This window comes from Rutidosis leptorrhynchoides, chromosome 3, assembly GCF_046630445.1.
Source record: "Rutidosis leptorrhynchoides isolate AG116_Rl617_1_P2 chromosome 3, CSIRO_AGI_Rlap_v1, whole genome shotgun sequence".
Taxonomy (NCBI): Eukaryota; Viridiplantae; Streptophyta; class Magnoliopsida; order Asterales; family Asteraceae; genus Rutidosis; species Rutidosis leptorrhynchoides.
Window position 1 is genome coordinate 550,879,154 of NC_092335.1, and position 25,847 is coordinate 550,905,000.

The 25,847-nt window shown below is 29.7% G+C and overlaps 1 protein-coding gene across 1 annotated transcript in view; it reads left to right on the forward strand.

Annotated features, from left to right (window-relative positions):
* The first annotated feature begins 4,706 nt into the window (after positions 1-4,706).
* Positions 4,707-25,847, forward strand: part of LOC139898526 (bifunctional pinoresinol-lariciresinol reductase-like) — a 21,746-nt gene continuing 605 nt past the window's right edge. The window contains exons 1-3 of the mRNA XM_071881278.1: positions 4,707-5,039; positions 5,575-5,815; positions 10,080-10,283. Of these exons, the coding sequence (XP_071737379.1) occupies positions 4,707-5,039; positions 5,575-5,815; positions 10,080-10,283 (778 nt within the window). The remainder of the gene's footprint in view (positions 5,040-5,574; positions 5,816-10,079; positions 10,284-25,847) is intronic.

The following is a 25,847-nucleotide window of genomic DNA, read 5'->3' on the forward strand; positions in this document are numbered from 1 at the left end:
AGATGCAAAATATATGTGAAATAAAAACAAGACGGAATGAACAAATGATGTGCACCATTTATCATTCAGCAAACAAACGCCAATATATTTGGAAACTTTGGTAAAAATTTAATCATTTTCACACAAATCACCCTCAATAATTTAAATTGTTACTGATTTCTTGCAAATGAGGGCATTGCAAGATCTTAAGTGTGGGAAGGGATTAAATTCTTTCGGATTTTAAAATTTTTATATTAAACACTTGGTTACCATTAAAAATACTAGTAAAGCAGTAGTTGTATTAGAATCTAGTACTCTCTGATAATAAAGAACAGCCCTAGTCTTATATACTGACTACCCAATTCTAGTAAAATTTTTCAAAATTTTCAATTAAATGAATTCAAATCATGTTTATACATATTTATGAACGATAAAACTAGGTTTTAACACCGAAATTATTGTTACCTCGGAAAGGACATAAATTAAGAAACAAACTAAAATGTCAAAATTCATTTAAAATGGAATAGAGGACGATAAAAAGGAAAATAAAAGCCAAGTGTGGGAAAATTTACCAAGTTATTTTAAACATATGTCACATATATCTGTAACAAATAACTGAAAATACTTTGCTTTGAACTAAACTAAACTGTTTTACCCGATGAAAAGAAAAGATGGATCTACACGATGAATCAATTCCATCACTAAAAGGAAGTAAAGTCTTCCGAAAAAGACACGCGCTTCTTGATTTAGGTCATGAAGTTGTCGTCCAGACCAGCTGTAGGTTGACGAAAAATCTAGAAAAGTCATCACTAAAATCAGCAGGAAATTCACGGACCTCAGCATTAAACAGGGTCGCCATGTGGTCAGATTTATCCTAACCATGAGAAGGATTTATCTCGTACAATGGGGGGGCACCATGCAAATTAGCTGGATAAGACTAATGAATCAGATCCCCAGAAAGGATAATCTCCTTAAAGATTAAAAATCAGCTTTTAAGACTGATATTACTCAATCCTAGAGATTGACCTTAAAGATTGAGAATTACAAACTCATGGAATTCGATGATATCTAAACTCGAGCTTAAACGAGAAAATATTTTGATCAAAAATTACAAACCGATTTGTTTTCTGAAAACCCTATTTTCAATGCGTTCATTACCATTGAACGTAAAATCCTAGGAATTCACCTGGAATTCATTAGGTCACCTGAACTAAATCGGGTGTCAACCGTAAGAATGGTGGTTGCATAGTGGTCAAAGACAGGACCTTGTGCCATACCGAAAAATTATAATGGTGAGCTTTACTATTGCTCCTACCAAGGATAGTAATTGCGTCCGACACGTTATAGACCATAATCAAAAGCATGTCACGGGACATTGCCTTAACAGTTGCATGTTCAACGCTTTCCTTTACAACCGGACGGTAGTTTGCCGAAAGGTAATATACGGAACAAGTAAACTGGACGTGTTGCTTTCCAAATACAAGGTTAGCAAGTGGGTGACACAAAACAGCAAGTTTTGAGCTAAAATTTTCAAATCTAAAACCCACCAAACCCACAAAAATATTTTGCAAACACCGGTAAAGGGTTATTCCGGAAAACTTATCTAGGGTAAAAACTAGATTTAATTTTCAAAAGATCAAATGTTTTCATAAAGATCCAATTTCCTTAATGGATCTAAATTTTTATAGTCATGTGGGACTGTAAACCATATCGTTACTACCATTGTTTATACCGCCGTATAGAAATCACTGATGTACAAAGTGTGAAGAATAAAGAAGTGATTCTAGTATTTCAAGACGATATTGCTTGAGGACAAGCAACGCTCAAGTGTGAGAATATTTGATAATGCTAAAAACGAACATATATTTCATAGCATTATTCCTCAAGAAAGACAAGCTTTTAGTTGCAATTGTTCTATTTACAAGTGATATTCGTTTGTATAATAAAAGGTGAAGACAAAAGACAGATTCGACGAATTGAAGACGCAAACGACCAAAAAGCTCAAAAGTACAAAAGACAATCAAAAAGGTTCCAATTATTGATAAGAAACGTCTCGAAATCACAAGAGTACAAGATTCAAAACGCAAAGTACAAGATATTAAATTGTACGCGAGGACGTTCGAAAATCCGGAACCGGGACCAGAGTCAACTCTTAACGCTCGACGCAACGGACTAAAAATTACAAGTTAACTATGTATATAAATATAATATAATATATAATTAATTATATTAATTATATATATATTATATATATATATATATTAAAAACCGTCGGCAGAGAAAACTCCAAGGACTGAGCTGTAAAATTAACCTCCGCGACTCGCGGAGTTTGAAGGGGATTTTGCCGCGAGTCGCGGAGCCCCAAATTTCAACTCTGGCTATAAAGCAAACCGAATTCTGATCAAAATTTCATATTCTATTTTCTCTCTTCTCTATCTATACGATATATATATATATATATATATATATATATATATATATATATATATATATATATATATATATATATATATATATATATATATATATATATATATATATATATATATATATAATTTATATTTTAATTTTAATTTTAATTATAATTCTAATAATAAGGGTATGTTAGCGAATGTTGTAAGGGTGTAAGTCGAAATTCTGTCCGTGTAACGCTACGCTATTTTTAATCATTGTAAGTTATGTTCAACCTTTTTATATTAATGTCTCGTAGCTAAGTTATTATTATGCTTATTTAAAACGAAGTAATCATGATGTTGGGCTAATTACTAAAATTGGGTAATTGGGCTTTGTACCATAATTGGGGTTTGGACAAAAGAACGACACTTGTGGAAATTAGACTATGGGCTATTAATGGGCTTTATATTTGTTTAACTAAATGAAAGTTTGTTAATGTTAATATAAAGATTTACAATTGGGCGTCCCTATAAATTACCATATACACTCAATCGGACACGATGGGCGGGGTATTTATATGTACGAATAATCGTTCATTTAACCGGACACGGGAATGGATTAATAGCCACTAGAATAATTAAAACAGGGGTGAAATTACATTCAAGGGTAATTGGTGTAATTGTTAACAAAGTAGTAAAACCTTGGTTTACACGCAGTCGATAACCTGGTGTATTCATTAAACAAAGTATTAAAACCTTGTTACAATTCGAATCCCCAATTAGTTGGAATATTTAACTTCGGGTATAAGAATAATTTGATGAGGACACTCGCACTTTATATTTATGACTGATGGACTGTTATGGACAAAAACCAGACGGACATATTAAATAATCCAGGACAAAGGACAATTAACCCATGGGCATAAAACTAAAATCAACACGTCAAACATCATGATTACGGAAGTTTAAATAAGAATAATTCTTTTATTTCATAGTTAATTTCCTTTATTTTATATTTAATTGCACTTCTAATTATCGCACTTTTATTTATTGTTGTTTAATCGCACTTTTAATTATCGTACTTTTTAATTATCGCAAGTTTATCGCACTTTTATTATTCGCAATTTCATTATTGTTATTTACTTTAAGTTTTAATTTAAGTCTTTTATTTATTTAATATTTTACATTAGGTTTTAACTGCGACTAAAGTTTTAAAATCGACAAACCGGTCATTAAACGGTAAAAACCCCCCTTTATAATAATAATATTACTTATATATATATATTTGTATTTTTATAAAAGTAAACTAATATAGCGTTGAGCTTTGTTTAAAGATTTCCCTGTGGAACGAACCGGACTTACTAAAAACTACACTACTGTACGATTAGGTACACTGCCTATAAGTGTTGTAGCAAGGTTTAAGTATATCCATTCTATAAATAAATAAATATCTTGTGTAAAATTGTATCGTATTTAATAGTGTTTTCTGCTAAAATTAATAACTATTTTATATACACCTCGTACGACATCAATCTTCCAAAAGCCAAAGTCTCTCCCATCGAATCGGTCAATTCTAAACTTTTCGTCTTCCGCCATCGTACCCAAAGTCGAAACCTTGAGCTCTGATACCAGTTGTAAGGATATTAGGACCCAAAACAACGCAAGTGATTCAACAAGATCACTCACCGATAGTAATTCTACAAGATTACTAACCCACTTAATGAATGAAAGATTATAAATGCAAGAAATGTAAATCGACACAAGAGATAACGTGGTTATATGCAATCGTTGTGATTGCTTTAGTCCACGGACCAACTAGAGAATGTATTTACTGAATATTTGTGGTGTGTTTACAATGAGTTACAAGAGGGTCTATTTATAGAATGGTTTAAAGAGTAAGCTAAAAACAATTTCATGGAAGCTACATGTGAGTTTTCTGACAGCTTCGTGGAAGCTACATGTGAATTTCCTCACAACTTCGTGGAAGCTACATGTGAGTTTCCTAACAACTTCGTGGAAGCTTCGTGTGAGTTTCCTGGAATCTTCCCTCTAATTTTTTAAAGTTCTCCATATCTCCAACAAAGTCTAACTAGATAATCATTTTAAGACGGATGAGAGTAATATAAAAAGAGATCATTTGCGGTCAGACTAATTAATCAGTTACGTAACATGTTTAGGTTCCCAATCATGTATCCATTCAACAACTATTGGCTTTAAATTTAAGATTATAAAACAAAAACCTTGTTGATTACGGAGTATATATATAACAGCTTCCACATACATTTTTCTCATTGAGTTAACATTATATAAACAAATAAAACACTACTCGTAAAAATGGGGATAAAGAAAAAAGTTTTGATCGTTGGTGGTACTGGATACCTTGGCAAGAGGCTAGTAAAGGCCAGTTTAGAACAAGGGCATGAAACATACGTTCTCAAACGACAAGAAATCGGTCTCGATATCGAGAAGATTCAGATGCTACTTTCCTTTAAAAAACAAGGAGCTCGTCTCGTCAATGGCTCGTTTGACGATCATCACAGCCTAGTTGAAGCCATAAAGCAAGTCGAAATCGTGATATGTGCAATTTCTGGTGTCCATGTTCGTAGCCATCAGATCCACCTTCAACTCAAACTTGTTGATGCCATCAAAGAAGCTGGAAACATTAAGGTACGTACAATATTACTTACTCCACACTCTAAAAATTTCCATTTTAAAATTTGTTTATCTGTTTATTCGTGGAATCCAATTGTTTTGCAAGCTTTTTAACTGGGTTATTCGGTAAATATTCCTGACCTGTTTCTATTCTGAACAGTTTAGTCTCTCAAAAATATGCTGCTAGTGAGATTAGTTGTAATTGAGACTTTAATCTGTAGACTATTTTGAGGTATATGGTTGACGGGGGCGAATTTAGACACAAGGAGTGGTGTTCTTGAACCCCACTAGTATGAAACTTTTTTATACAGAGTATCACTTAAATTGTAGAGAACACTACTAAATTTGAAGATTCGACTCCATACGTTTTTATTTTTTATTTTTAAATAATGGTATTATTGAAAGTAAATAGCTATTCTTTAGAATTTTTATACAAACTACCACTCAAATTGTATAGATTTGAGTTTTAATCCTAGACCCGCTACTGGTTGACTCATTGTGTAATAGACGTGTTAATTAATAAACTAGTAATTTATTTTTTTTATGATAGCGGTTTTTGCCATCGGAGTTTGGTATGGATCCATCGAGAATGTTGGACTCAATGGAACCAGGACGAGAGACGTTTACAGAAAAAATGGTGGTGAGAAAGGCGATTGAAGACGTTGGGATCCCCTTCACGTACGTATCAGCAAATTGTTTCGCCGGCTACTTTATTGGAGGGTTGTGTCAATTTGGTCACATTCTTCCTGCAACGGATTCAGTGGTCTTGTTTGGAGATGGCAATCAGAAATGTAAGTTAATTACCATCTTAGTTTGTTGAACTTGATTAGTTTAAACATGCAAATCATGACAATAATTTTGTCCACTACTATTTAACGGGTTATGAGATAGTAGGGCTGTCTCATTACTTTTAAAGTTCATGTGCGAGATATAAAATGGGCTCTTAATAAAAATTAAATTTTTCAACATCCTCATCATCACGTTTTATCAACTGTCCTAATTTGCATGTCCGTTTAATACAAATCAGTGATCACACGTCTCAGTTTTTTATCCCAATTTATAAAACGCTCAATTTTACAGAATTTTGAGCCCTTTGAAAATTTGGGTCATGTGCGATTGCCCCACTCGCACACCCTCTGAGTCGTCCTTGTGAGATAGCTAGAATGGGTTAAAAGCCATCCAAAATTTATTTTAAATTATATTTTATAATGGGTTAAAAGCTATCCAAAATGTATTTTAACATATATTTTATATAAACTTCTTCAAAGAAATAAACACACAGTCACATTAATAACTTAATTTTTGTTACCAACGAAACATTGCTTCAATGCTATCCAATGCCTTAGTAGGGAGGGTTCACGGTTAGTTGCCAAGAAACCGGATTCAATTCTGAGGAGGGGGAGGTTTTCTCCAGGATTTACTGCGATTAGTTGCAAAGCAACCCAGTTCCCGCGATTAGTTTCCGAACAACCCGGGATGATCCTTGAAGTTTCCTACCTAGCGTGCGTAGGTCGCAAATGAGAGTATTCGATGCGAAAATTGTCGGTAAAAAAAGGATAATCTAGTTGTTAGGGTTCTGGTTTTTTACAAGAGGGTTGAGTTTTAAGTTGTAACAACCTTAAGAGTAATGGTTTTATATTGGTCATAATAAGTCAAGAACTAACATTATTAGATTTGGTACATGCATGAACATTAAAATACACATACTACCCTAGTAATTTGAACAAGGAAAGCATGGGCATGGTATATTACATTAAAAATACTCGGCACGAATTAAATTAACTTGAACAAGAAAAACATTATATAACATGATTATTTTTGAGAAATTGGAGATATTATGGACAATGAGGTTTTTTTATTTACACAAATGTACGTGACATATTCGAGTATTACGTGACAATTTTTAACCCCTTTTCTTGCCACCGTAAGATATGATTCCTATGAAGTTGAAATTAAAATTTGTGAGAGGAACTTAGAGCCCTTAACCATTAGACTATCTTGAATGGTTTGTTGGTGAGATGATTACTCGATCATTTTAATTTGATTGCTACTTAACCCGTTTTTTGTCGTCGTTAAGCCTCTATTATTATGTCAAGAAGAATTAGGTGTGAAAGGTAGAAAAGAAGCTAGCATCATGGAATTAATTTAATTAATCAAGTAAAAAGGAAACTGACACATTGCTTCAATTGGTGAAAAGTACAAAACAAGAAACACAAAAATAAATATAGAAAAGAGAGGTGGCTTGCATGAGGTTTGTCCATATAGGTTGAGCTATCAATCCAATCAATTACGGACTAAACTACGTAGTAGTACTAACAATTTAATCGCTACTGACTTGCATGTGGCTTTTTGCACATGTTTTGACGCCATTTCTGAATAATACAAACGTATATAGGGTGAGGTTATTGTACAAAGTTATTTAAAATACAAATGGTAAGATGCTATATGAGCCGTTAGATCTAGTTGAATCTAGTATAATTCAAAAATTAAAAAAGGTTTTTTGTGATAATTTATTTCAAAATTAAATGATAATAAGGGGCATAACGGTCTTTCATTAACATGTGGATTTAATTTACGTTTGAATTTACCCATTCAAACAGATGATTATGTGCATGCAGTTGAACAAATGCACATTTTATTTATATTTATTATAATTATTATCATACTCATACTCATACAAATGTTCTAAAATTAAAAAACGATACACATTCTTCAAAAATTATGATGCACAACACAATCGTTAGAGAGTAGAAAATAATGCACAACACAATCTTCGGAAACCATGACGCACAAAACACAATCATCAGAAAAGATGATACACAACCTTGAGAAATATGATGTACAACACAATCTTGAGAATACATGATACACAAAGATATTTTACGTGTATTTAGCGATGCACAATATATCGATTAAAATTATGAATTGGTACACATGTTACAGAAATTTCATACAATGGCTAGCTGATACATTGATACATATGAAATGGTCATCTTATTTTTTCTGTAAATGGAATCAAAATAGAACTAGACCACTAATTCTTCACTATAAACTACCGAGTATTATATATCTTCCACTTAAATATTTTGAACATGACAAATTTCATCTAATTAATTATAAATTAGAGCTCATGAAGCAAATAGAGCTGAAAAAACTAATACACTATGCTTAAACTATTGATTTACCAAAAACCTCAATTGATGCATGTGTTTAATGGTAAAAAATGTTTTGATCATGAAAGTTGAAATCACGTACTATGTACTCCGTATTACTTTTGATAAATAAACATGATCCCCGTGATATTTTTAATGCACAGATCCAAAAAGAATGCTAGATAAAAATCAATAGATCGATGCAACTGATTAATCTAAGTTCATACCACTCCTAATATTAAGGAGGAGGTTACTCCTAGTATTAGTGTTAGACTAAAATGCCCTTAATTTTCTTAATTGCTTTATCAATTTGTATTGGACATGTGTCAATCAATGAGTGGCATCATACCCTAATGTATTTTAAGATTCAATAGATGAACCACTATATATATATATATATATATATATATATATATATATATATATATATATATATATATATATATATATACACTTACACAAATTTTATAAAAGAATTATAAAAGTTAATAACGCTTAAATTTTTTGATACCGTATTTATATATACACTAGTTTTATGAGCCCGTTCGTATTGATATTTTATTAAATGTATTATACAATTACGACAAAATCATTTATTATTAATAATTTATTTATCGAAAGCGTTGGTATTAAATACTAACGTGAGCCCGTGCATTGCACGTCAGTTGTATAAATTAATATTCGATACGTTATTATTGATATTTATCAAATGTATAATAAAATTAAAATTAAGAAACCATTTATTACTAATAATATTTGAATCGCAAACATTAGTGTTGAATACTAACATATTGATTATCAAATTATTTACGTGACATATTATTTATTTAAATATATAAATATAGTAATCTTTAATTATGAAAATATTAAATTTAATGAATAATAATTAAAATATAAATTCGTTTGATATTGATTAATATCAATTGATAAACTATGAGTCTTTTAACTAAATTTATTTACAAATATAAAGTTACCTTTTCTTTAAAAGGTTTCCTATGTGATTGATCTACATATATTATGAGCAATAGATACACCGTAGATCTTATTGAGTTAGTGAACTATAAATAAAATAAAGGAAAATTACATACCTATAATATATGAAGTTATTTTAGGGAGTTATTATTATTATTATTATTATTATTATTATTATTATTATTATTATTATTATTATTATTATTATTATTATTATTATTATTATTATTATTATTATTATTATTTTGAAAGGCAAGTTGTTGGCATCGAATACTCTCATTTGCCACGCACGCACGCGCTTTCGGGCAGGAAACCCGAACCGCATTACAGGAATCCGAACCTTAAACCATCCCGAGAGGCAGGAGGTCGGACCTGAGTCATGAATACGGGTCGGTAAAACCTTCTCCGGGGCAATTCGGCTTTCAGGAAATAAATCCCACGATATTTTTTAGGGGAGGGACACGAATATTTTTCGGGCAGGAGTTATTATTATTTAATTTAGTTTAATTAACAAAATGATATGTAGGATTATTTAATTCAGTTTAATTAAGAAAATGACACGTAGAATTAATTAATTCAGATTAATTGAGAAATAGACATGTAGGATTATTGGCACGCACTTTATAATAATGTGTATATATATATATATATATACATACACATATATATATATATATATATATATATATATATATATATATATATATATACTTACACAAATTTTATAAAAGAATTATAAAAGTTAACAAAGCTTAAAATTTTTGATACCGTATTTTTTTACGTTTCAAAGTTTTTAAAACTATATTTTTCACACTTCTAATGTATATTCACTTTTTTAAGCGTAAAAAACCCATTCAAAAAGTTTTAAATACTACTAAATTAGTTGTAGTGTGTGTTTATTAATTGTACAATCGAATGTACGTTTTTCTAGCAATTTTCGTGGATGAAGATGACATAGCAACATATACAATCAAAACTATGGACGATCCACGAACGGTTAACAAGACGCTATACCTCATGCCACCAGCAAACATTCTTTCGCAACGAGAAGTGGTCGTAATTTGGGAGAAGCTTATTGGAAAAGAGCTCCAGAAGACATGTCTCCCTGAGGAACAATTTCTCAATAGCATCAAAGGTTTGACATCATTTTTTCGTTGTTATAGTTGTTATTCTTGCATTCACTTTTTGACCTAGCTAATCATATGTTGAAAGATAGACACTAATTTTGTCATGTGATCTGAGATAGCCTTTACGACCACAAAAAGTGCAGCGTGATTGAGCCTTTTTACCTTCATCACGCTCCCATCACGCCACTATGGGGCGTGATGGAAGGAAAATGTTGTTGGCGTGACGGGAGCTTCACGGAAGAAATCTGAGGCGTGACCAAAATTTTACCCAATCAGGATATATATATATATATATATATATATATATATATATATATATATATATATATATATATATATATATATATATATATATATATATATATATATATATATATATATATATATATATATATGGGCAGGATCAATGGGGAAGTAACCAATCGGGGGGAAGCGGGGGGAAGCAAATTTTTGTTTTTCGTTTTTTTTGAAATTTTTTTTTCCGGCATCAAGATCACACGAAAATATGAACATTTAGAAGAGACACTTCGTGATGAATGTTATTATTTAGGCGAGAAAACGATCGACAAAAATAACATTCAAGATAATATTGTTCGTGAAGAATATGAACGTTTTTTTTCCATGTTTTGTGAAGTAAAATTTAGCCCAAACCCAAAACACCAAACCCTAAACCCTAAACCCTAAACTCTAAACCGTTCGTGTTAAAAACTCAATCTAAATCCTAAATCTAAACCCCTAAATCTAAACCCGAAACCCTAAATTTCTAAACCCTAATATCTAAACCCTATAAACCCTAATATCTAAACCCTAATATCTAAACCCCAATAGCTAAAACTCAACATACGCGCGAAAAACACAATAATTGTTATATATTACTTCTTCGAGCGTTGTCCCGCCAAAATAAAAACATTTATCACAAGGTGTCTCTACTAAATGTTCATATTTTAATCTCATCTATAATGTTCGTGAACAAAGTTTTTTCAAAAAACGAAAAAAAAAAAGGTTTTGCTTCCCCCCGCTTCCCCCGATTGGTTACTTCCCTCTTGATCCTACCACTATATATATATATATATATATATATATATATATATATATATATATATATATATATATATATATATATATATATATGGAGAGGATCCAGTGAGAACTTTTTTAGTGTGAGAACTCTAGGAACTCCAAAAACACTCAAAATACACTGAAATTCGAGCAAAAAAGGTGCACGGACGAGCAAAAAAAAAATTCGAGCAAAAATCAAAAACACGGACGAACAAAAAATTCATAGTCGAGCAAAAAAAAAAAAAATTTGTTCGAATTTCAAAATGTAGAACAAATTTTTGTTCTAATATCAGCATTTTTGTTCGACTACCCGTGTGTTCTACATTTTTTTGTTCGACTGCCAAAATGTAGAACACAAATTTGTTCGCCCGCCTTTTTTTTGTTCGAATATCACTTTTTTTGTTTGAATATCACTTTTTTGTTCGCCCTTGTCTCATTTTTTGCTCGAATTCCTTTTATTTTGTTCGCCCGTGTCCCATTTTTGCTCGAATTTCCCTTTTTTGCTCGAATTTCCCTTTTTTGCTCGAATTTTCCTTTTTTCTCGAATTTTCCTTTTTTGCTCGAATTTCAGTGTATTTTTAAGGTTCTCACACAAAAAAATTCTCGTTTGATCCCTCTAATATATATATATATATATATATATATATAGTGGTAGGATCAAGAGGGAAGTAACCAATCGGGGGGAAGCGGGGGAAAGCAAAAACTTTTTTTTTTTTGTTTTTTGTAAAAACTTTGTTCACGAACATTATAGATGAGATGAAAATATGAACATTTAGTAGAGACACTTTGTGATAAATGTTTTTATTTTGGCGGGAAAACGCTCGAAGAAGTAATATATAACAATTATCGTGTTTTTCGAGCGTATATTGAGGTTTTAGCTATTGGGGTTTAGATATTAGGGTTTAGATATTAGGGTTTATAGGGTTTAGATATTAGGGTTTAGAAATTTAGGGTTTAGGGTTTAGATTTAGGGTTTAGATTTATGATTTAAATTGAGTTTTTAACACGAACGGTTTAGAGTTTAGGGTTTAGGGTTTAGGGTTTGGTGTTTTGAGTTTATGGAATAAACCCAAAACACCAAACCCTAAACCCTAAACCCTAAATTCTAAATCGGGCTAAATTTTACTTCACAAAACATGAAAGAAAAAACGTTCATTTTCTTCACGAACAATATTATCTTGAATGTTATTTTTGTCGATCGTTTTCCCGCCTAAATAATAACATTCATCACGAAGTGTCTCTTCTAAATGTTCATATTTTCGTGTGATCTTGATTCCGGAAAAAAAATTCCAAAAAAACGAAAATTTTTTTTTTTTGCTTCCCCCCGCTTCCCCTCGATTGGTTACTTCCCCATTGATCCTGCCCATATATATATATATATATATATATATATATATATATATATATATATATATAGAGTTTAATTAAATTAATAAAAATAATAACTAAAAATGTGGGACCAATTAACTCATCACATAACTATCACCCATACCACTACAAACTTCATAATGCCATCACGCCAAATCAGCACTGTACTCCCTAAAAACACTCATCACATCTCATCACCACTAATAATCGTCTAAGCCTTATGTGCACCATTATATTGACTATAGCGCAATGGAATATTTATTTTATATTGGCATGCACATGCATCATTTTTATGTTTTTTGTTAGTTAATCTACGGCGTTTTTAGTCGATCATAATAACCACTATATATTTTAAAAATTTTATCCTTCAAATCAAACTTCCTTATATATGCATGTTCAGTCGTCCTTTCAAGACTGACATCATTTTCATCATCAATCAATCAATACATATTATTTACACCTTTTTTTTTTTTGTGAGAGTTGTAACAACACTATGCAACATGTTTTAATCCAATTTAAATTGGAAAAATGGCATCAAAATGCATCGAACTTTCATTAAAATCCTATTGTATGCATTTAACTTTTAAAGGTTTTATTGATGCATTCAACTTTGTATTTTCTCCTATTGTATGCATCATGTTGTGACGACCCGGGAATTTTATACCAAATTTAAACTAAGTCTTTATATAATCTCGACACGATAAGCAAAGTCTGTAAGGTTGAGTCTTAAAACTTGTGAATTATTTTTATTAATTCAATTTGATCTTCGACTATTCCCGACGATTCACAAATCTATAAACGTAAATAGAAATGTACATATAATTAACTACATATATAAATAATCATATATTGTAAAATAAATATAACAGATAACTAATAAGTGGTTTATTTATTATGGAAGATAAATTAAAATAACTAAAATCTGTTACTAAATGATTTCGAACATAAATAGTCAACGATTAATAATGTATTAATTGTATAATGTTATACTTTGAGTGTAAATTGCTTTGATGTATATAATTAATACATATATCAAAGTATTGAATCTGGATACGTAAAACATAATTATATATAGTAATTTGAATATATATATATATATATATATATATATATATATATATATATATATATATATATATATATATATATATATATATATATATATATATATATATGATACATAAACATGATAATTATTGTTAGTACTAATATTAAGATTTGTATATTTTTTTTCTTTCTAAAATAAAATATATATAAGATCTAAGTTGCAATATTAATGTTATTAATATTATTATAACTAGTATTATTATTAATTGTATCATTAATAAGATTATTATTATCATTAATTAAATTTATTAAAATCTGCATTATTGTTAATATTAATATTATTATTGTCTATTATTAGTAGACTTTATTAATAATTCTATTCTATTATTAATAATATTACGCATAAATATATTTGTAATTACCATATTATGAATTATTTACAAATAAACAGAATTATATATATAGGTTTATATGAATATGTATATATATACAAAATACAACTGTATATATATTATAAATGTTTAAACATATATATAGATATATATATAAATAACTAATGTAAATAAATATGTGTAATTGTTATATCAAAATCAATTTGTTATATGTTACTGTCCAACTGTGCTGCTCGTGACCCTTTGTCATCAAACAATCAGTTAAATTCTATTATTGGAACGTCCACATGAGGATTTATCAACTCTACAAGTCAACAACGGAAAGTAGAGGGAATTGGGAGCATATCATATATATATTTTTTTTTGTTCATCTGTACGCGTAATTTTTTTTTTCCTCTTAATTCAATTTCGCACCAAATAGAAAAATCCTTAAATGCTGTTTCGTTAGGAATCTCTTACTCAATATGGCTGCAAAATATCACGTTCCAATTTCTAATATCAAGCACGAATTTTCGAAGTCAAATTTTTTAAAACAAAAGTCAACAGTTCTTGTGAATTCAAATTCGTGATTTTGATTGTGTTTCAATTGTAATTGTTGACCAACGAGTATTTGTTGGATGATATGGAGCAAGTTTCATATAGGAATCATAGTGTAAGAGTGTTTAGATTTTCGATTTATAAATTTTTTTTTTTACTGCAGCGACGAGTAGCTGCTTGTTTATATATATATTTTTTTTATTTTTTATTTTTTTCTTCTTTTCAATCCCATTTAACCCAGATAAAAGTTCCTACGATAGTTAATAAATTCTAAAACTAATTGTTACTTGGGATTGAAATTTGGTTGAATGGATACAAGCTTGAGGAAGAAGAAGATGATAAGTATGAGGATACATAATTCGGTTTATATAAATTTGGGGAGAAATTAAAACAGAAAAATCAAAGCAGTTCAATGGTATGGGAGAGTGTCGAGGTAGCATGTGGTCTCGAGTTCGAGACTAGGGGAGGGCTGTTTTCTTTTTGGAACCCTTTTGATATGAGGTAGTTTCATGTACTTTTATTTATTATTATTATTATTATTAATATTAGTAATTAGTAATGGTATTATCATGTATTAATATTAGTATTGATTGTTAGTACGATTATTGATAAATATTAGGAATGTTATAATTAGTATTACTATTATCAAGTATTAATATTTAGTATTATTACTATTATTAGTATTATGATGAAGACAATAAAAGTTACTATTATTTTTTATTAATGTTCGTATTAGTATCATTTTAGAAATTTTATCATCATTAATAAATAAAGAATCATTATTTAGTTTACCTTTAGTAATAAGATTGTTACAATTATTATTATTAAGTATTAATAACAAAATGTATTATATTCATAGTCTTTATTATTAAATTATTAAAAACTATTGATATTATCATTATCATGAGTTTTATTATTAAAAACGATCATTAATAACATTATTAACAGAATTTTAGATAATATTAGCATTTCATTGATATTAGTATTATCATTCGCATTATTCCAAATATTATCACTAACAATACTAAAAGAAAAGTTTTAACAAACCAATTATATATATATATATATATATATATATATACATACAAATAAATTTAATATATATATATATATATATATATATATAATATAACAAAAATTAATATTTTATATGTGAAAATATATATTATTAATATAACAAGAATATAACTAATAAAATTATATATATGTGTTCGAGTACAAGGATATGTATTAATATATACACAAATGATATAGGTTCGTGAATCCGAGGCCAACCCTACATTGTTCAATATAGTCATATGTATTTTTACTACAAAATACATTAGGTGAGTTTCATTTGCTCCCCTTTTACTCTTTACATTTTTGGGGCTGAGAATATATGCAAATGTTTTATTAACTGTTTTACAATAATTATATGCGTGAGTTTCATTTGCCCCTTTTACTCTTTATGTTTTTGGGCTGAGAATACATGCAAATGTTTTATTAACTGTTTTACAATATTTATATGCGTGAGTTTCATTTGCCTTTTTACCCTTTATATTTTTGGGCTGAGAATACATGCGCTACTTTTATAAATGATTTACAAAATAGACACAAGTACGTGAAACTACATTCTATGGTTGAATTATCGAAATCGAATATGCCCCTTTTTATTAAGTCTGGTAATCTAAGAATTAGGGAACAGACACCCTAATTGACGCGAATCCTAAAGATAGATCTATTGGGCCTAACAAACCCCATCCAAAGTACCGGATGCTTTAGTACTTCGAAATTATATCATGTCCGAAGGAGGATCCCAGAATGATGGGGATATTCTTATATGCATATTGTGAATGTCGGTTACCAGGTGTTCAATCCATATGAATGATATTTTGTCTCTATGCATGGGACGTATGTTTATGAGAAATGGAAATATGAACTCTTGTGGTCTATTATATTATTGAAAATGATTATTTGTGTTAAACTAATGAACTCACCAACCTTTTGGTTGACACTTGAAAGCATGTTTATTCTCATGTATAAAAGAAACATTCCGCTGTGCATTTGCTCATTTTAAAGACAGTACTTGGAGTCGATCATCGCAATGGAACCAGTTGTTGGTGACTTCGTCCAGATGGATTAGGACGGGTCCTTTCAGTTGGTATCAGAGCGGTGGTCTTAGTGAACCGGGTCTGCATTAGTGTGTCTAACTGATAAGTCGTTAGGATGCATTAGTGAGTCTGGACTTCGACCGTGTCTGCATGTCAAAAGTTTTGCTTATCACTTCGTGTCAAAAATTACCTGCTTATCATTCTTAGAGAATCACTTGCTTATCATTCTTAGTCTAGACACGTTTTACTGCATTGATTGCATGATTAGTGTATGGACAAAATTCATATCTTAGCATATCTGCTAATTCATATCTTAGCATATATGTTATTATAAACTTTGCCTGACATTTTCTGTAGATTCCTCCGTAACTTATGGAATTTTAGTATTATATATGCATATGTAAATTATGTATTGCAGGGTACTAATCTACATCCTATAATATATTCCTTATCGAAAATCCTCCATCTGATTGTACAAGATGAATCCCTCAACCATTTCGAGTCCCTCAAATTTCGATAGCTATTCCGATAGTTATTGCGACAGCTATTCCGACATGGATATTCACCTAAGCTCCGAAAACGATGTCACCAGAATGATTTAATCAATCAGCCATCTCCAATTCATCTGATGCATTCGTAGTCAACTTAATTAATGGAAACGCGCAGGAGGCAATCCCTTCCACCAACCGGATTCACCTCTTGACAATGAACCTGAAGCTTTTACTGGCGAACCTGTTCGAGACACCATTTTTAGTCTCATTTCCAGGGTAACTCGACAAGATCATATTCTATCCACAATTCTGAACCTTATTCATCCGCTCGTTCTGACCGACAATCATCCTGGAGTAACAAGTCAACGAACTTCGCGCTTGAATAATAAATTCGAAGAATATGGTGCAAAATGTACCAGCTTCAGCAACATCACCAGCACCAATAGTACAATCAATAACAGCACCAGTACCATCAACAATCCATGCTTCAATATCATCATATGTACTTTGAGTATGATCTTCGTTCTACGTATCGTTCTACCTCATTTATCTTCGTTCGACATGGCGAATATGTAATCTCTAAAGTTTTAGAGATTATTTATTCTAGTTCTAACCGAAAAGCAAATGAGTTTAATATCATATTAACTCATTAAATCCATGAATACATCTGAAAAAAATATATATGTATATATGTTTTCATAAAGATTGTAATTAAAAATTCTCTTGTACAAACTGTTAATGGTGAAAATATTTTAACGGGTAGGTAATACCCGAGGACTATTTAAATTTCACATTAATAAGTTACATTGTACGTTTTTCGAATCTGCTTCAACAGTCATATACTATCCTACTTATATCCACCGATATACAAATCAGTTCACCCCAGAATAACCATATTCATCCAATTTCATATTTCGATTTATCAAAAATCAAGTGGCATAATGAAGGAAACATTTGACAAAATAAAATTTGTTAGAAACAAACAAATTAACTATGAGAAATTTTGTTAAGAATCCACGCTAACTGTTCCTAGCTAATTCTTCCTAGCTAACTGATTACATTTTATTTATCGCAATTTAATTATCGCAATTTACATTCTCGCAATTTTATTTATCGTCATTTAATTTTTGTTATTTACTTTACACACTTTATTTATCGTCATTTAAATTTCTGTTATTTATTTTTACACACTCTAAATATCGAGACATGTATCCAAGGTTTTGACATATCATATCGACACATCTATATATATTATTTGGAATCACCATAGACACTCTATATGCAGTAATGATCGAGTTCTCTATACAGGGTTGAGGTTGATTCTCAAATAATATATATACTTTGAGTTGTGATCGAGTCTGAGACGTATACGGGTCACGATACGTAATAATTAATTCGAATATTATATATTAAACTATATATGAATTATTGAATTGCTAACTGTGGACTATCAACTGTGGACTACCAACATTGGACAATTAAAATGAATTAAAATATTGACTATAACATATGAAACTAAACAATTCTTCAAGTTTGCCACTTGATTTCATCTTAAACCTCATTTGTATCTTGACGATTACAATATGCGTTCAAACCTTTCATGATTATTGAAAACACCTCAATCGATAGGATGAACGAGCCGCACTTCATCTACAGAAGAAAAGATTGATGCATATAGATATGCACTTACAATCACTCGAAACCTGAGTAAACGTTTAAAACGTAGCTATGCTAATTTCTTAGTGTTATTATTACCCAAAATAACTTTGCAATCCCTTTCCAAATTAGCAAATTTTGTCACGGCTCCAGCAAGTTAACTTTGACTTTTCATTCGAAACAACCTTATTATAACCTTGATTTATATGTGTACTCTTTTATTGTTACCGGGAAATCTTTTGTATTCCATCTTATTACCAGCAGACGTACCAACAACCTCGTTACTCCTTGGTTTAAATCTCTTTGACAAATCATTATATTTATTCATTGAAACCCTATCATATACTCATCCATATCTTGTAACCAGAACTGCCATACCAATTACCAGGAATCAGCAATCAGTACTTTGAAAACTCACATCATATCTACATCAACAATTATATGTATGACATTTATCTTTTAGAATTATGATCTCTCATTCTGAAATTCTGAAAAGCACTCAGTCACAAATCGGTACTTTGAATGTTGAAAAAAGTTGAATGAAACAGCAGAAACCATAGACAACTGTAAACGACCTTAATCATCAAAAGTTTGATGATAAAGATTAGTATGTTGGAAAAGCTCAGAAAAGTTGGAACTGGAAAACGGATTGAGCTAACCACGAAGAAGACCAAGGACAAATACAAGGACCATACCATATATTCAAAGAATCCAGGTAATTCTGGATCCGATGAAACCTTCAACGAATATCTTGCTCCGTACTCATGTTAAAATCTTGCGGAAAATCTTCCTCATCAACCATCGAACTTAGAAATTCCAAAATATCATCATAAATATCTTCTATATTTCTGAAGATATTTTCATAATTATTCTTATCTGAAATCATTAATCTCTTCGTGCTATCAGTGTTACATCATATAGAAACTGTTAGGTTCTATATTCTGTAAACTTTCGAGCTTAAAATATTAATGTTAATGAAGTAATGTTGGAAATTGATGCATGAGTTAGTATAATATAATGACACTTGATCAACGTGATTATATTATATTAAGTCATGTTGAGTTTCTAATGGAACGTGATGATTCACAGATCTTAACGTCATCATGTGCCATGTTACATAACTCTTTTATTCTACTTAACTTCTGAACATATCAAGAAAATGTATTCTTGATGGTTCTATCTTCTGTAATGTTGATAAATTTGAAAATCAAATCGTGCTATCACGTTCCACCCTGCTTAGAACATTATAATCATTCGAAACTCTATATCTACGAATTCTGGACCATTATTCGCTTGACTTGGAGTTGGGAAGAGAAAACAAGAGCATGGAGCTCCGGAAAATAAAGGAAAATAGAAAGCCGATCATAAACACAGGAATTACAAACCGTGCATATCAATGTTTATCGCAACATAAAGACACGGGAGAATTAAAAACATTATAACCCCAAGGGCGAAGTAGAAGAAAACAAATTCCTCCGGTGGTAGTTGGAAAAGGAGAATAACTGTTGCGATAATAAGGATAAGGACAAGGATTAAAACTGGATGAAGCATATTTACTGATGATTTGAAAGTATGAATTAAAATATAGAAGTTGGAAGTGGTGGGAAGTAATAGAACAGAAGAAGTTCATTTATAGTGGAGATACCAGACGAAGCAATCAAGACAGATGATCATAGCATTTAATTGTAGAGATCTTATTTTCCATAAATCCCGAAGAATCAAATCTTTTAGATTTCGAAGATTTCCTTTTAAATCCCTTGAATTCCGGAATTCAAACAAGACAACGTCAAAAGTTAAGACACGCCTTATTTTCTAAATTCAAACCTGACTACGTCAAAAGTTAAAAGCAAATCTTTGTTTCTCATTTCATTCTTTTGTGAATAGCTTCATTCGTACTCTTCAAATAATTGAATTATTTTAATCCATATTACTCAAAAATGATAAAACTCAATTTATCAACTCATATTCGTCATGAAAAACATTTTTTTTATTGTTAGCCATGATTACCTCACTCAAATTTCGGGACGAAATTTCTTTAACGGGTAGGTACTGTGACGACCCGGGAATTTTATACCAAATTTAAACTAAGTCTTTATATAATCTCGACACGATAAGCAAAGTCTGTAAGGTTGAGTCTTAAAACTTGTGAATTATTTTTATTAATTCAATTTGACCTTCGACTACTCCCGACGATTCACAAATCTATAAACGTAAATAGAAATGTACATATAATTAACTACATATATAAATAATCATATATTGTAAAATAAATATAACAGATAACTAATAAGTGGTTTATTTATTATGGAAGATAAATTAAAATAACTAAAATCTGTTACTAAATGATTTCGAACATAAATAGTCAACGATTAATAATGTATTAATTGTATAATGTTATACTTTGAGTGTAAATTGCTCTGATGTATATAATTAATACATATATCAAAGTATTGAATCTGGATACGTAAAACATAATTATATATAGTAATTTGAATATATATATATATATATATATATATATATATATATATATATATATATATATATATATATATATATATATATATATATATATATATATATGATACATAAACATGATAATTATTGTTAGTACTAATATTAAGATTTGTATATTTTTTTTTTCTAAAATAAAATATATATAAGATCTAAGTTGCAATATTAATGTTATTAATATTATTATAACTAGTATTATTATTAATTGTATCATTAATAAGATTATTATTATCATTAATTAAATTTATTAAAATCTGCATTATTGTTAATATTAATATTATTATTGTCTATTATTAGTAGACTTTATTAATAATTCTATTCTATTATTAATAATATTACGCATAAATATATTTGTAATTACCATATTATGAATTATTTACAAATAAACAGAATTATATATATAGGTTTATATGAATATGTATATATATACAAAATACAACTGTATATATATTATAAATGTTTAAACATATATATAGATATATATATAAATAACTAATGTAAATAAATATGTGTAATTGTTATATCAAAATCAATTTGTTATATGTTACTGTCCAACTGTGCTGCTCGTGACCCTTTGTCATCAAACAATCAGTTAAATTCTATTATTGGAACGTCCACATGAGGATTTATCAACTCTACAAGTCAACAACGGAAAGTAGAGGGAATTGGGAGCATATCATATATATTTTTTTTTTGTTCATCTGTACGCGTAATTTTTTTTTTTCCTCTTAATTCAATTTCGCACCAAATAGAAAAATCCTTAAATGCTGTTTCGTTAGGAATCTCTTACTCAATATGGCTGCAAAATATCACGTTCCAATTTCTAATATCAAGCACGAATTTTCGAAGTCAAATTTTTTAAAACAAAAGTCAACAGTTCTTGTGAATTCAAATTCGTGATTTTGATGGTGTTTCAATTGTAATTGTTGACCAACGAGTATTTGTTGGATGATATGGAGCAAGTTTCATATAGGAATCATAGTGTAAGAGTGTTTAGATTTTCGATTTATAAATTTTTTTTTTACTGCAGCGACGAGCAGCTGCTTGTTTATATATATATTTTTTTTATTTTTTTATTTTTTTCTTCTTTTCAATCCCATTTAACCCAGATAAAAGTTCCTACGATAGTTAATAAATTCTAAAACTAATTGTTACTTGGGATTGAAATTTGGTTGAATGGATACAAGCTTGAGGAAGAAGAAGATGATAAGTATGAGGATACATAATTCGGTTTATATAAATTTGGGGAGAAATTAAAACAGAAAATTCAAAGCAGTTCAATGGTATGGGAGAGTGTCGAGGTAGCATGTGGTCTCGAGTTCGAGACTAGGGGAGGGCTGTTTTCTTTTTGGAACCCTTTTGATATGAGGTAGTTTCATGTACTTTTATTTATTATTATTATTATTATTAATATTAGTAATTAGTAATGGTATTATCATGTATTAATATTAGTATTGATTGTTAGTACGATTATTGATAAATATTAGGAATGTTATAATTAGTATTACTATTATCAAGTATTAATATTTAGTATTATTACTATTATTAGTATTATGATGAAGACAATAAAAGTTACTATTATTTTTTATTAATGTTCGTATTAGTATCATTTTAGAAATTTTATCATCATTAATAAATAAAGAATCATTATTTAGTTTACCTTTAGTAATAAGATTGTTACAATTATTATTATTAAGTATTAATAACAAAATGTATTATATTCATAGTCTTTATTATTAAATTATTAAAAACTATTGATATTATCATTATCATGAGTTTTATTATTAAAAACGATCATTAATAACATTATTAACAGAATTTTAGATAATATTAGCATTTCATTGATATTAGTATTATCATTCGCATTATTCCAAATATTATCACTAACAATACTAAAAGAAAAGTTTTAACAAACCAATTATATATATATATATATATATATATATATATATATATATATATATACATACAAATAAATTTAATATATATATATATATATATAATATAACAAAAATTAATATTTTATATGTGAAAATATATATTATTAATATAACAAGAATATAACTAATAAAATTATATATATGTGTTCGAGTACAAGGATATGTATTAATATATACACAAATGATATAGGTTCGTGAATCCGAGGCCAACCCTACATTGTTCAATATAGTCATATGTATTTTTACTACAAAATACATTAGGTGAGTTTCATTTGCTCCCCTTTTACTCTTTACATTTTTGGGGCTGAGAATATATGCAAATGTTTTATTAACTGTTTTACAATAATTATATGCGTGAGTTTCATTTGCCCCTTTTACTCTTTATGTTTTTGGGCTGAGAATACATGCAAATGCTTTATTAACTGTTTTACAATATTTATATGCGTGAGTTTCATTTGCCTTTTTACCCTTTATATTTTTGGGCTGAGAATACATGCGCTACTTTTATAAATGATTTACAAAATAGACACAAGTACGTGAAACTACATTCTATGGTTGAATTATCGAAATCGAATATGCCCCTTTTTATTAAGTCTGGTAATCTAAGAATTAGGGAACAGACACCCTAATTGACGCGAATCCTAAAGATAGATCTATTGGGCCTAACAAACCCCATCCAAAGTACCGGATGCTTTAGTACTTCGAAATTATATCATGTCCGAAGGAGGATCCCGGAATGATGGGGATATTCTTATATGCATATTGTGAATGTCGGTTACCAGGTGTTCAATCCATATGAATGATATTTTGTCTCTATGCATGGGACGTATGTTTATGAGAAATGGAAATATGAAATCTTGTGGTCTATTATATTATTGAAAATGATTATTTGTGTTAAACTAATGAACTCACCAACCTTTTGGTTGACACTTGAAAGCATGTTTATTCTCATGTATAAAAGAAACATTTCGCTGTGCATTTGCTCATTTTAAAGACAGTACTTGGAGTCGATCATCGCAATGGAACCAGTTGTTGGTGACTTCGTCCAGATGGATTAGGACGGGTCCTTTCACATGTCACCCTTGTATGTTACTAATTGGGTTTCTTTACGTGGTTGGTCCCTTGACTTAACACTCGTTAAATTTTTCCGTTAAGTCTAAAATTGAATCTTCAATTGGATCCAAGCAAGTAACCTGCAACCCGCAATTTAGATATTTAGCCTGCAACCTGGAAAATTCATTTGTTCGATTTGATGATTTGCAAACCGATTTGCAAACCCCATGTGTTCGATTTGACGATTTACGGATCTAACTTTATTTATTTAACCTGCAAAACCCATATGAATTTCTTGAAGTTCATCATCTTCATCGTCACTATTATAAATTAAAACAAATATAAAAGATAAGATGCAACTAATCCATCTGCTACAAAGACTAGACACATAGACTTGAAAATTTTTCTATGTTAATTTACATAGTTTTGAAACGATGCCGAAATCATAACCTTGCTAAACCACCTGTTATGAAATTTTCTAGTAGATCTGAAACCTAAAAGATGGATGTTGGGGATTGTCGAAATCTGGAAACAAAATCCCTTTATACATCTATTTTAAATCAATCCAAATAATGAACAAACAAAATCACACACTTTGAACAACCGATTGAATCCAAAGCTAATTAATCGATTCACACATCTAATTCATTCTTGTTGTCGATTTGCACTCGTAAATTATTACAAGAGAGTAATCAACCTGCTATGAAGATATCGAGAAGAGGTGAAGTCTTTGGGTAGCAATGGAGGCGGATGTTGTCGGAGAGGTGTGGCGACGGAGGTCGCCGGAGATCCGCGACGGTGAAACTCATTGCTACCAGATCTAAAAATGGAGGGTTTTCATTTATAGGATTTAATATTCATATCCAATAAGTTGCCTACTGTTGTTTAATCATCTTTCATTTGTGATAGGGATAATTGATGCCTACTGCTGTTTGCAATAATTAATGTTTGAATCATAAGTAGAATTAGGGTTTAGAAAGAATTAGAGTTTATAATCATAAGTGTAATTTTTGATTTGTAGTTCTTGATTTTGATTTGGAAAAAAAAATAAAAAATACTCCGTATATCAAATTGTAGTTCTTTATTTTTTGTTGTACACTATATATATGAATGTATGTGGATGAAATTGTTGAAGAAGATGAAAGGTTAAAATGAGGGACCAATAGCCTCAAAAATAAACATAAATAACTAGTATGTAATAATCTGATAAACACGAGGGACTAATAATGTTATCTTGTCTACTAGGTGACTGGAAGTTTACCTCTTATAACAAGTCAAAAGCATACAATAGGAGAAAATACAAAGTTGAATGCATACAATAAGACTTTTGAAAGTTGAATGTATACAATAGGATTTTGATGAAAGTTCGATGCATTTTGGTGTCATTTTACCATTTAAATTAGTGAAATAAATTGCATAACATTA